The sequence below is a fragment of the Tachysurus vachellii genome, chromosome 24, assembly GCF_030014155.1.
Source record: "Tachysurus vachellii isolate PV-2020 chromosome 24, HZAU_Pvac_v1, whole genome shotgun sequence".
NCBI lineage: Eukaryota > Metazoa > Chordata > Actinopteri > Siluriformes > Bagridae > Tachysurus > Tachysurus vachellii.
In genome coordinates this window covers 5,437,752-5,451,909 of record NC_083483.1, presented here as the reverse complement: position 1 = coordinate 5,451,909, position 14,158 = coordinate 5,437,752, and the positions used below count along the sequence as shown (strand labels likewise).

General features: G+C 41.7%; 1 protein-coding gene across 1 annotated transcript in view; it reads right to left on the bottom strand.

Moving 5' to 3' along the window:
- The window catches only part of appa (amyloid beta (A4) precursor protein a), a 34,129-nt gene extending 21,869 nt beyond the window's left edge, over positions 1-12,260 (bottom strand). The window contains exon 1 of the mRNA XM_060860907.1: positions 12,072-12,260. Within this exon, the coding sequence (XP_060716890.1) occupies positions 12,072-12,131 (60 nt within the window). The 5' untranslated portion in view covers positions 12,132-12,260. The remainder of the gene's footprint in view (positions 1-12,071) is intronic.
- Between the last annotated feature and the right edge of the window lie 1,898 nt (positions 12,261-14,158).

The following is a 14,158-nucleotide window of genomic DNA, read 5'->3' as shown; positions in this document are numbered from 1 at the left end:
CAGGAAGACCGGAAAGGACGACGCCGATTAAACCATGGCGCCAAGAGGAGATGCTACGATATCGACATGTACAACACAAGACGGTGTACCGTATCTTTAGAATTTCATTAGAGTGCGTTCCACTGCAGACCCACCAGCACTACAGAGGCTGCCCGGGTCTCTGTACAGACTATAGACGGATTAGAAGAAACAATGATGTCATTAAGAAAGGAAGGAAAAGCCTGCCTCGATAGGATTAACTCCTGTACCAGCGTTGGGCAGAACAGACTACAGACACACAGCTTTCTGTAAAACAGCCCAAGAATCAAGTATTTAACAGTGCAAACACCGGTTCCAAACCTACTGGGTCTAGTATTTCCATTTAGCCCGAGTGTGCAACTCCTGTGAGAGAAGGTCATTGTCAACGTGAATGTGGCCAAAGAGAAAAGAAAGAATGCTGCTCAAAGACGGCATTGTGCTGTAGAAGGAACAACACCGTGAGGGAAGGTGAAGATGGAAAGAGGGGAGGAAGGTAATGTTTTGTGCTACTTAATCATTTTAGAAGACTGAATGTGCTGGCAAGAGAACAACAGTCCTTTTGTTCAAAGTCTACGTTAGGAAGAAGAGCGGACTTTGAGGACCATGTGACTAACACACACACACACACACACACACACACACACACACACACACACACACACACACACACACACACACACACAGACACACAAGGATTTGGAAGCTAAAGTCCTTCAAGGTCATCTAAGACTACAGAGCTCACGCACACACTCTTGCACACACTCTTGCACACACACTCGTATACAATTCCAGTACATCAAACCAACGTATCAGGAGCCAAACCTCCACTATAGATGGTGCCACTATAGACCAGCTCCAGTCAATAACTCGCACGCAAAGAAACACTACAAGCACCTTTTCGTGCTAATCTATAACTAATTACACTTGGTAAAGGTTCAGGAACAGTGCGAGTCGATACCTTGCACTTTGCACAGAGAAGCTGTACGTGAGGAAAGTAACTTTATATTTTAAGCTTCACTGAAGTGACTCAAGGATCCTACAGTGAAGTGGAAATGATTCATGTTCAACTTTGTGCTGAAAACGCCGAACTGTCTCAAATACGGTCGACTGTTATTCAGTGTCAACTAGGGTTCAGTGTTTAAGCGGCGTTCCAAAAAAAACTCTGAAAAGATAATATACCAGGTTTTGTTTCATGGTACGGCTTTAATCTGTATATGATTTTTAATTTTAATTTGAGGGACGGTTTGACTTAACATTTCATTTATTCTAACTTCGTTTCTTGTTTTAGTCTTTTTAGCTCTCCAAACAAGGTCAAATTATGAACGATTTACTGGCAGATTTCTGAATGCGCGTGATGTTCGATGCTACGACCTGACGTGTCTTAGAACGTGTTCGTATGATGCCGTGTTAAATGACTTTTATTCCATGCTCGAGATTCTCTAGTAACCTTGTTATGATATGTCCTAGGTTGTAGGTTCGAGTCTCGGGCCGGCCACTACTGAGGTGCCCTTGCGCAAGGCACCGAACCCCTCCAACTGCTCCCCGGGCGCCGCAGCATAAAAATGGCTGCCCACTGCTCCGGGTGTGTGTTCACTTCTGTGTGTGTGTGTGTTCACTGCTGTGTGTGTGCACTTTGGATGGGTTAAATGTAGAGAACGAATTCTGACTATGGGTCACCGTACTTAGCCGTATGTCACTTCACTTAATTAATTGAAACTAACATTTATATTCCACATTCATTCGATTTGCTTTATTAGCTTTCACCCGTTTGTGTATCTGTTAAAATGCATCATTTGAAGCCTGGATGTTGTTGCTAACGCTAAGCATTTCCTAGTCTTTGATAAGATAAAACTCAAAGGTAAAGAATTAAACCTTAATTGTAAAACAAAATGCTAGGTTATGATTCAAAAATGGGTGGGCACGGTGGCTTAGTGGTTAGCACGTTCACCTCACACCTCCAGGGTTGGGGGTTCGATTCCACCTTGTGTGTGTGGAGTTTGCATGTTCTCCCCGTGCCTCGGGGGTTTCCTCCGGGTACTCCGGTTTCCTCCCCCGGTCCAACGACATGCATGGTAGGTTGATTGGCATCTCTGGAAAATTGTCTGTAGTGTGTGACTGTGTGAGTGAATGAGAGTGTGTGTGTGTGTGTGTGCCGTGTGATGGGTTGGTACTCCGTCCAGGGTGTATCCTGCCTTGATGCCTGATGACGCCTGAGATACTGTAGGCACAGGCTCCCCGTGACCCGAGGTAGTTCGTATAAGCGGTAGAGAATGAATGAATGAATGACTGATTCAAAAACATACCCATACTTACATTCTGCCTTAACATAAAGTACTAAATCAAGTCCAAGCCACACATTATAACGGTCATGAAGTCATTTGTTTTTTCCTCACGATGGTTCTGTATATTTCTGTCCTGCGCCTCAAAATGGTTCATTCTAGCTACACCAAGTTATATTCGCAGTATTTAAAGTACAAATTACAGTAAAGGTATGTCTGGTCACTTAGATTTGTGTCCATCAACAAACGAGTGTGCTGAACCGGACAGAATGAGAGTAACCACTGCTTCCTGTCTCGAAGATTTAGTCTCAACCATCTGCTTTCTTTGCTGCTAATTCCTCTGGTCCCTCCGGTGTGCGTCAGTGTGGAGCCAAACAGGATGCTCTTGGTGGCCAAAGCTCTCGGGGCAATCAGATAAAGACTACAAGCCCAAGCCTGCCTCTGCACTGATTGAGGACTCTGATAGCACAGGACTCTGATACAAACACTGATCATTTTATCAGTTAAATGGATAAAAGTCAAAGGTTTGTTCATTTATCTTTGATAGAGGTTAAAAGGTATTGGGTTTTTGATCAGTAACTGTGATTTGAGGGAACTAATAGACTGTAAATGTGCCGTGCGGGAATAAAATGTCCCCAAAGTGTAAAAATGAAGTGGAATCATGACTCCATTAAAAGAGACGTGAATAAATGAACACCGACACAAGGTACTTTGTTTAATGAGTCGGTGCAAACACGTTCTGTTCTCATTAATACACATTAGAGTTTCAAGTTTTGTGAATTCATTGCTAGTTTTAACCACTAACACATGCTGGTCCTACCTTCCAAGCACTCCATGTGTATGCCAACGACCTACAATCAAACACCTTCATCAACTTCGATTACCTACTCAGAGGAACAGAAAGTCTCCGAAAGTCTCAGAAAGTATTTGTTGTAGTTCAAATCAACATACTGATACATTAACCTGTTAAATATACGATATATACGATGGTCAAAAGCCTGCAGACACCTGACCATCGCATCCATACTGTACGTGGTTCTTCCAAAAAACTGTTGTGGCAAAGTTGGATGCACATATATCTATAGTCTGGAATGACGTTTTGTGCTGTAGCTTTACAGTTTCCCTTCACTGGAACCAAGAGGCCCAGATCCTGTTCCGGCATGACAATGTCCCTGTGCACAAAGCAAAGCTCCATGATGATGATACCGCATGGCTCAACCCCACTGAACACACCTTGATAATGAACAGGAAGACTGGCTGCACCACAGCTCTCTTTCAATTCAATTCAATTCAAATCAAGTTTATTTGTTTAGCGCTTTTTACAACGGACATTGTCTCAAAGCAGCTTTACAGAACATAAACATAGAACAGAAGATAAACATAAGGAGTAATATAAAGAATGAATATAATAAAAATTCAAAATATATATATAGATCACAGTGTGTATGTATGTATGTATATTTATTTATCCCCAATGAGCAAGTCTGAGGTGACTCAGGCAGCAGCAGTGGCAAGGAAAAACTCCCTTAGATTGGTAATTGGTAAACTCCCTTAGATTCCTTGAGAGGAACCAGACTCAAAGGGGAACCCATCCTCATATGGGTGACACTAGATGGTGTGATTACAAATATACAGTCAGACAAGTGTTGTATCGCATGGAGAGGATCGCATGGAGGGATCGCATGGAGTTCAGCTCTTCATGTAGCATTCTGTCTCCACTCCTCACCACCAGAAAGGTCCTTTATTCGATTTTACGACACTACTGGAAATGCAGCTAAGGCAGGAAAAGCAGTGCTGGCTCAAACAGATAAGGTCGTGGCTTGTTGACTGGAGGGTCGGGGTTCAAGCCTCAGTACCACCAAGCTGCCACTGTTGAGCCCTTGAGCATCTTGTGCTCTCAACCATCTCTGACTGACCCAAAGGCTTCTTCTAAAACATGTCCAATGGTCAACACTCTCTGGTTGGTTAGAGGGACACGAGACATGTGGTCAGACCTCCCAAGAGTTTGCGTCTGCTATTCGTTTGTGTGTCTCTAACGACCTACTACAGTGGAGTTTTGCGCCTCGGTTTCAGACTGCGACATTTCCAAACTGCTGCTCTCTGACACAAATGCACGTCCTTTCTCTTATTTTAGGAGGAAGTACAAGTCAGCCTTTAGTTGTCTTTGCTAATTAATAACACATACAACAAATCTAGTTTCATTTCTTTACCGAATTTACGTGGAGTATTTTAACCGATTAAAACGATCGGCCACGTCGTTAATTAATCACAACATCTACAGAGAATTCTACAGACCACCGTCTTCCACACTGGTGACTGTTGGGGAGAAAGACACTTCCTCATCCACCAACATGACGAATTTCCCCACCATCTGCTGTACTCACACGTTTTTACCACATTTGCATGCTAAAGCCTGCATGTGTAATCCCCTGCTACAGCTTTAAAGGCTACGGCCATGTTTAACTGTGAACGTGAGAACTGGTGGGTTTTTTAAGAATGAATCAGAGACAATGGAAGACTGGACACTGCGAGAGGAAAAGGACACTGCGAGAGGAAAAGGACACTGCGAGAGGAAAAGGACACTGCGAGAGGAAAAGGACACGAGCAGTGGCTGTGTGATGGTGCTATTAAGAAAACAGGTTGTCTGAGTAGGTTAAAAGCTGACGAGGCGCAAAAAATCCGTGGCCGACTTCCCACTTCCAAGCTGATGAAAGGGGAAATGCTTGCGAGTAGCAAAACGAATCTTTAAAAGGACACTTTTTCCTCAAAGAACACTTCAGATATTTGGGTTTTATATGAGTACAGGGGGAAAAAAACACAGACAAAGGGATAGGTCTGTTTGGGGAAGATAATAAAAACACACTCGCAGTTCGGATAAGCCTTCTTTGTGCATATGTGTGTGCACTAAATAATATCCGCTGCCGGTTGCCATGACCGGATCCCCGGGGTGGTTGTGCAGTGCAGTGATTACAGGGTGATCAGTCTCTCGTTTCCTTTTTGCCCCACCTGCCAACATTCCGCTCTCCTCTTCACAGCCCACCGACACACACCATGTGAACTGATGGGACAAAGACTGGAAAGCTGTGGGCTGCCACATACGCTGCCTGTTGCCTCACCAACCCCCAACTAAATGGCATGTCAGTGCTGCACAATCAATCCATTGTCCCGCCCCTCACAGGGCCATTTGGAAGAGGGGGTACTGAGGGCTATTTTTGTTGTAGTGGTTGTCCAAGTCAGCCTTGCATTGTCACTGTATAAATACTAAAATCTGGGGTATTTCCACTAGCCTTGAATCTGTCTCAGGCAAACAAACAAAAACACCACTGCATTTAACTTGTGTAACCAAATAGTAGCCAGGAGATTTGTTCCAGGCTTCTACCTGCTATGATTTCTTCTTTCCTTGTCGGTAAAAATCCCAACATTCGTGATGATATTTTTTTATAACTCAAAAACAGAACTGAAGACTTAACGCCGCTCTGCTCTGGTGTGCTGGAGAATAATCTCTCTGTTCTGTACACAGTTATACAGCTTGGTGAAAATAGACATTCGAGGTATAATATATGGTCTTGTAACAGTGGGTGTAGACAATGAGAGAATGTTTAACAAGGTTCAAAATAAGGAGGAGGAATTCAACCCAAACTAAGAAAACACACACACACACACACACACACACACACACACACACACGAAAGACACACACACACACACAGACACACACACAGACACACAGACAGACACACAGACAGACAGACACACACACAGACACACACAGACAGACAGACACACAGACAGACAGACACACAGACAGACACACAGACAGACAGACAGACACACAGACACACACAGACACACACAGACACACACAGACACACACACAGACAGACACACAGACAGACAGACAGACAGACAGACACACACACAGACAGACACACACACAGACAGACACACACACACAGACAGACACACACACACAGACACACACACAGACACACACACACATAATGCAGTGTCTTTAAAGCTATACTGCAATACAGGAAGGAAAAGCGCTATATTTGCACCGGGTTGCAGAAACTACGGTTAGATTTTGTCTGAATCTGGCCTTATTTGAATCTCTGTTCAGATTGTAGCAGCTCCAGCCACTACAACAAAATTAGCTCCCCGGCAAAAGTGCATTCATTTGAGCTAAGGACATAATGAACTAAAGATTCCAAACAAATACAAGCAAACTATGAACAACTCCATGTCCGTTTCTCACGAGTCTAGGACAGAGAAGAGAAAATGGATCCTAAATTCTGCAAGGAGAGCTGTGAGACAGTAACAGTGGCGAGTTCCCAGAAACGCTCCAGTGCCCGCTGTCTGACCTCCACGGTCACTGTGGTGAAACATAAGTCAAGCTATTTAATGTTGTAGTACAGAAAAGGAGGATGGTGGGGGACTTTGTATAGTATGCTTTTAAACTGGACCTCTGGCATAACACACTAGCTTCCTTTTCAACTTTCAACACTGCACGAGAAACAGAGAAGGAACTGAACTTTTGTAGCGTAGTGAAAAACAGTGACAATAAATCCTCAGATTAGCTCGGCTGAACCACAGGAACTTGCTACACTTTCATTCCAACGCTGTACAAGCAACACTTTACTCAGTTAAATAGATTTTTGCAGTATTTCAGGGGACATTATCCTGCTGAAAGAGTCACTGTTGACATGAAGAGGTTTATTGGTTTGCATGTCAGTGTCATGGGTTGAATAGTTGTCCTTTAACCACTGAATAACGAGTACACCCTAAACAGAACCTGTTGTTTTGGAGATCTTCTGGTCCAGTCGTCCAGCCATCACAAATTCCTGTTTCCAACACATCAACATCAACCACCGACCGTTTACTTTTCCCAATACATTTGTTCCACTCCTTGACAGGTGCCACTGTAATGAGAAAATCACCGCTCTTCACTTCACCTGGTTGTGTTTTTAATGCTACGACTCATCGGTGTGCATCGATCCACACAGACGTACAAGTTGGTTAAATCTGTAACGCTAACTAACAGATTTAAATACATCGTGAGCTCATGATCACTAAAGTCAGCTGGCTAACTTAATGCGAATGTTTGTCATGAACATGTCCAAATTTTTGTAGAGTGAAATTGCTGAACATCAAAATGTTATTTATGTAATTCTGTGTTCCCACTTCCGAGTTAAGCAGAACGCAACATTAGATCGGACACCTCTTACTAGGCTAATCCCAGCACATAACACACTCATGCACAAAAGCAGAGAATGACTAATAATGCCCCCTTTCCACCAGAAAGAACCGGGTGCTGGATCAAAGTTGGTTCCACTGGCGACGTTCTCTTTTGTCTTGTTGGTCACAGTAGCCCCGCCCCCAGCCCCTGACGTAAGCGGTTCTTACGTCTAGACCAGCAATGTTTCAGTGCTACTTAATCAGAATCAGAATCAGGTTTATTCACCAAGTGTGTTGACACACACAAGGAATTTGGTTCCAGCTGTTTGTGACTCTCAAAAGTACAGACATAAAACCACTTTTCCTGGTTCAGAGCCGGTGCTTTGGCTGTCAAAAAAGAAAGAACTGGTTCTAAATTAGGCTCTGGCTCCGAACCAGCACTCATACTGCCTCGGTGGAAAAGGGGAATAACACCTTTTTCTTTGCACCACTGGTGGGTCGAACAAACAGAGGAACTTCCGTAGGCACAAAACAGGAAAGAGAAGCAGGAATAGTTTTGCATGGGTAGCAAGTGGCCTTCGCCCCACCCTTTCACAAGTGCTCACTCTAAAATTAGGCACACTTATACGCTCGTGCTCTGAGGAAAAAGCTCTATTCAGAAAGGAAAAAACAACAACATACAAATGTGTATATTTTAGATTATATATGTATGAATTTTGTACATAACAGTCCAGAATGACACCTCGTGTTATCATATTCCCCAGGTGATAGATATGCTTGCTGTAATCCTTACCAAACAATGGAAATACTACACTTGTGGTTAATGTATCAGGCGATGAGTGGAAAAAAAAAACAGCAGCATGAACATGAAAAGGTGCGTGAATATCACACAGCACTCCACCTCCATCACTGCTACCCGAGGGAGCACTAATTATAGAGGTGGGCACTGAGGGATGGCCTGGGTGCTACAACAACCAGGCAATGCAGAGCAGCGAGGAGGAGCCTGTACACAACCAGGACTATTTAAGACACAGACTCAAAACAGCATAAATATGTAGGTTGTGTGTTTGTGTGTCTCTCGTCTGTATGTTCAGAAAGCCAGCCTACACTCAGAGATGTGCAATAACCTATAAAGCTCTGAACAGAGCACAAGACAATAAGTCACCTCTTTCCTTAGCGTCCGTTAAAGCCGTGTAAAAGAAGAAAGGAATACAAGAGATTTCTTATAAAGCAATAATTTAATATAAACTCTGATATCCAATGAGGCACAACCTGTAATGCTGCTACCTGTAATCAGGTCACGGTGCCAAGGTTATTCCATGCGCAATAAGGCCCCCTGGGTGCTTTGGAGCTTTGCACTAATCACACTTCCTGCTCGCAGCTGACGGTGAAAGTCAAAGGTCATCTAACCCAAAGAAAAAACATCTGTCACAATATGGCTGCACAGTTGATTGCACTTAGTTGCAGCACCGTTGCCAAGGCAGCCGGACCACTGGAGGATCTGCATTATCCTTGGATCTCGTCATCATCTACCCAAAGAAACAGACCGCTGGAGGCTCCTGGGTTTTTCTCCAGGGCATCGAATTAAGAGCCACACCTGTACCCAGCTCCATATCTAGCACTGATACAGATCAGTTACGCACAGATGACACACAAATTTTACATGTTTGTGCTAAAATGTATGCATGCATGTGCCTAATAACACATTAGCAGCATATCGAAGAAAAAAAACTTAATGCTGTTACGTCTTGTAACGTCTCAACCCCAACAATGGGTTGACGAACAGACTAACAAACGGCTAGTTGACTAATAATATTCAACCGAATAAAACAAACAAACATTTCATTTAGTGAACAGAACTGACCGAGTTATAAATATCCCTGAATGCGTATGATAACTGAAAAGATGCTTTTATCGCATGAATAAAAGTCAACCTGGGTGTTCCATAGCCTTAACAAAAGAAGGCTTTTATACTGTTGTGTATATACAAAGGACACACTCTAGACTATATGGATAAAGCCCAAGGCTAAGATAAGAGAAAAACAAGAATGAGGACAAAAACATCATGACCTCAAGGAACAGACATGTACATGACGAGTGGACAATGAGCTTATATTTAGGGAAAGCAATAAAGATACCATAAAGGTTTCCTCCCAAATGTGGGACCAACGTAAGAAAAGGTGTACAGGATAATAAGATTAACACTGAATAACACAATATATAAGCAAAATGATTGTTGGTGCAATAGAGCAGACCGGATGTGGACGAATCCTGGCCAGCTGGTCATAGCCATTATTCAGAAGGCCACGGCTATGCTCCTGCCTCCAGACACAACATCCCTCACCTGCTGACAAGTCGTGTTTTAGCCAAACAAAGCTGCCTATTCAACACGAAGCTTTTTCAGTGACCAGTTCTGAATGCTTTCCATTCCACTGTAGGTAATGTGACCTTTTCAGAGCTACAGCACTGAATAAAGCGGATGAACAGCAGTACAACACAAGGATAATTGAAAAGAAAACACATGAAGGGGAGGCAGATCAGACAGAACAAAGCTACGATTTGTTATCAAAAGCCAACTCAGGACTGACCATTTCTCTATGAAGCATTCTAACGATCAGCAACAAAAATACGTAATTAACGGCATACAGAATTTTCTATGACGAGGAATTGAACTCAATAACAATCACTAAGACCAAAAATAGTGACTTTTTTTTTTTTTTTAAAGATTTATATTACAATAATAAACATGATACATCAGCAGAATAGACCTGCAGTCTGATTCTAGCAAGAAGTATGAACATCTTTCTTCGTTTACAATAATAAACACTTCATAATTAAAATACATAATTAAGTATCCTCAGGCCGTATTAAAAAAAAGGTAAGGATGATGGCGTATCTGACGAGAAACGTACACATAGGAAGGTAAAGGCTTGCTCTAAGAATGATTTTATGACCAAGGGGTTTTAAGTACACGATCAATCAAGGGCCTTAATCTATCTTGCGGACCTTCAACGCAACTCTCACTTTATTCCTTATGGATATTGACTACAGCGTTGTCCTTTTAACGGCCTGATGATATTGGGATATTTCCCAACTGGTGGCATTATGGATGAATTATGCAAACATAGTCTATATCTTATATACTTACACATTGGTCCTATTGCCTATATCCTGACACCTCAAGCTTGCTCCTTGATTACAAGCACAATTTAATTAGTACATTCTGTGCTCGGCCAAAAGAACGACAAGGTGCCTATCGATATAAAAAACACACATACATATATTTCTTTTCAAGGTCGTGCTGTACGTTTTAATACATCTGTGATTATTTCTCTGGTTTATCGTGTACACGGTCGATATGACGTAAAATATATGCCTGTTGTTTGCTTCGCCCTGAAGGCATCTGGATATATTAATGGTGTGTGTGTATAATTTAGTGTGTATAATACAGCCAGGTGAATGTAAGGGATCATACAGTAGACATTTCTGAGATGATAAAGACATGACAGCATCTTGAGTCTTGGGCTTGTGTAAATGTAATAGTGCTAATATCATGTAACTGTCTGTAGCTGGTTAGAGACAAGAATGAGGCTTTGTCTCGAAGACCTTACACCTTAAACACTATTGTTCTCTTTCTCGGAGTCTGACTGAATTGAAAAGGCACAGCTACTGCAGTTTGTTAAACGCCGCCATCTTTTCTCCTGTGTGTTACATCTAACTGTTCCAGTCCACTGTATGGCTGTGTGGAGAACATGTTCCTCAGGAAATTGGCCTGATTTACAACATACTAGTACATGACAAGAAGGGACGTGCTTTTGAATTCCCTCACAGACCAAAACAAACCGCAAATTTTCGCTCCTCACACATGAACAGCGTTGATATTTCTACATGAATCTACTGCGCAATTGTTCAAACAGCAGCCGGAAACACCAGCAATCCTCAAATAAAGGCAGTTTCTTAAGGGAAAAAAAACAAACTCGGAAATCATTACAGATTGCTATGTATTCGTGTTTATTCTGTTTAATAAAATAAAATAAAAAAAAAAACATCATCCTGAGTAAAGTGCGGATTCTTCGTTATCCTTTTTTTAAATGAAATATTCGATCTTTAAATTGCTGGGTTAATTCCTCAACATGCTCCAAGTCCAGATTCGATGTAATAATTAAAGCCCCGTGTGGAAGAAATAATCCAAAGAAATCCAGTTTTATTGGCATGTCAGCTTCTTACAGATGAACAACTACTGAATTTGTTTAAAAGTCTCATATATGTATGTATATATAGTTGTATTATATCTATATATTTAATTGATATATAATTGATCACTTAAGGCACTTTTATTTTGTAGTAATCTGGATTTTAATCGCCGCACTGCTTTAATGATGACATAAAGGATACATTTAGATACAGATCAAAGACCACCGGTGTTGAAATGTTACTAAGCAACAGTCCTAATTCTGTTCTTGTGATCGTGTCTATGTGATCGTGTTTAAACATGGTATCTGAACCATTAAGACTATTATGTCTGTATATATACATAGTAATACACATAGTGCGCCACCCATTTACAACAACACGACCTTAATTGTATCGCGTTCTTACCTCCAGTGCGAGAGCCGAGCTCGAGACCATCAATAACAGGAAAAGCCGACAATCCCACATTTTAACAGAGATCTTTCAGACGATTCGGATATTCACTGAGAGTTAGAACTGTCAGAAACCGACTGATAATGTTTTATCCGTGCTCTTAATGTTAGCGTGTATATCAGCGAGACTGCACACAGCGTCACCTGACCGAACAAGGGGTAGGACTGGGAGTCGATTCCGTAAAGAGTCGAGTCTCCGATTCCAAACATGAATCAACCTTCGGAAGTAAAAAAAAAAAAAAATGGAGTCAGTGCTGAAAGTCTGAAAATGATGCATCTTAGATCTTTAAATGGACATTACGCTTTATTGTTGATTAATTTGGAGTTTGACACAGTGATGTTTAAATCACTAATTATAATTCACACTAACATCAGGACTAGTTATTCCAGAAATGGGCCAGAATCGATTCATTGAATCGGCTCCAGTGAGCGAATCAATTCTGCAACCATTGGAATTTGTCAGAGTCAAATGGAATTGAAAATTGAAAAGGCTGTGTGTGTGTGTTTGTTAATGTGTATGTGTATGTGTGTGTGTGTGTGTGTTGGGGTGGGTTATGGGCCTTTAGAGATCATTCATGCTCTATAACTCACTCAGATCGGATTTATATTTTTAGACACAAGCTTCGTTAAACTGCTGGCACCAAGTTTTCCAGCCAATAAATGTATTCGATGGAATGATTTTATGCCATAAAAAAAAAAACACCCCGTCCAGAATGTCCGCTCCAGGATTCCTTATGTGGTATAAACTCTACTGATAAATAAATGCCATAAAATGCATAGACATGCCCCTTAATGTGCAAAAATATCTTCGCTGGTGCTGCCACCGTGTGGTGATCAGTCAGAGAGCAGCTGCTGCACCAAATATTGTGTGTGTGTGTGTGTGTGGGGGGGGGGGGGGGATAGAGAGGGAGAAAGAGGGAGAAAAAGAGAGAGGGAGATAGAGAGAGAGGGAGAGAGAGGGAGATAGAGAGAGGGAGATAGGGAGAGAGAGGGAGGGAGAGAGAGAGAGAGGGAGAGAGAGAGGGAAAAAGAGAGAGAGGGAGAGAGAGAGGGAAAAAGAGAGAGAGGGAGAGAGAGAGCAAATACACCTTTATATTGATTATTAGTCTGATATTAAATCTGCAAAACGGTCGTCATCGTTCCATTTAGGTAAAAATAAGGTCAATAAAAAAAGAAGGTTTATTTATTTTTATCCTTATTTTCTTCTTCTTCTTCTTCTTCTTCTTCTTCTTCTTCTTCTTCTTCTATATTTCTTTCTTTTTTTCTCTCCCTTCTGTTTCCATACTTCTGCAAAGCTGTTTTGAGACAATGGGAATTGTAAAAAGCGCAATACAAATAAATCAAATTGAAAACTGAATGGTACAAATATCTATACCACATTTGTGTTATGAATGTGAACATTACACAAAACTGTATCCAAAACATATTTTTACATTATGCTGCTGCTACATGATTGACAGATTAGATAATTGCATGAATGTGCACGTGTTCCTAATAAAGTGGACAGCAAGATTAAAATGAGACATCAAGACTAAATTTCTCATTGAAATAAAAAAAAAAGCCTGTTACAACAGCAGCCTCAGTTGTGTATCAATTCCGAACAAGAGAAAAACTGCTAACACAACAAATTTTTTTTAGTGTGAACACATTTGCAACATGAACTAAGAAGGCCTAGAATAACTGCAGTATAACGCCATTAGAGACACGTTAAACACACCTTGCAGGCTATGGACATAATGCTGGCTATGAAACATCTTGCTGAAGCAAGGAACGAACTGAGGAGCAGGTAAGGCAGGAACTGCAGGCATCGCAGTGCAGGAAGAAGAGAAGACCCGTAGAAGAGGAACGAGTGCTTTTACTGAATCAGAAAGCACAGTAAAGGCAACAGGCACGACTGCTAGCAACAATGCAACACAGCACAGAAGTGCAGAGCTTGAGCAAAATTACTAGCCAATTTTTTTCGCAAACTTAGCATGTCATTCACAATGTCTGCAAATTGGGTTACAGAAACAATAATGCTGATGTTCAACAGTTGTTAAACTA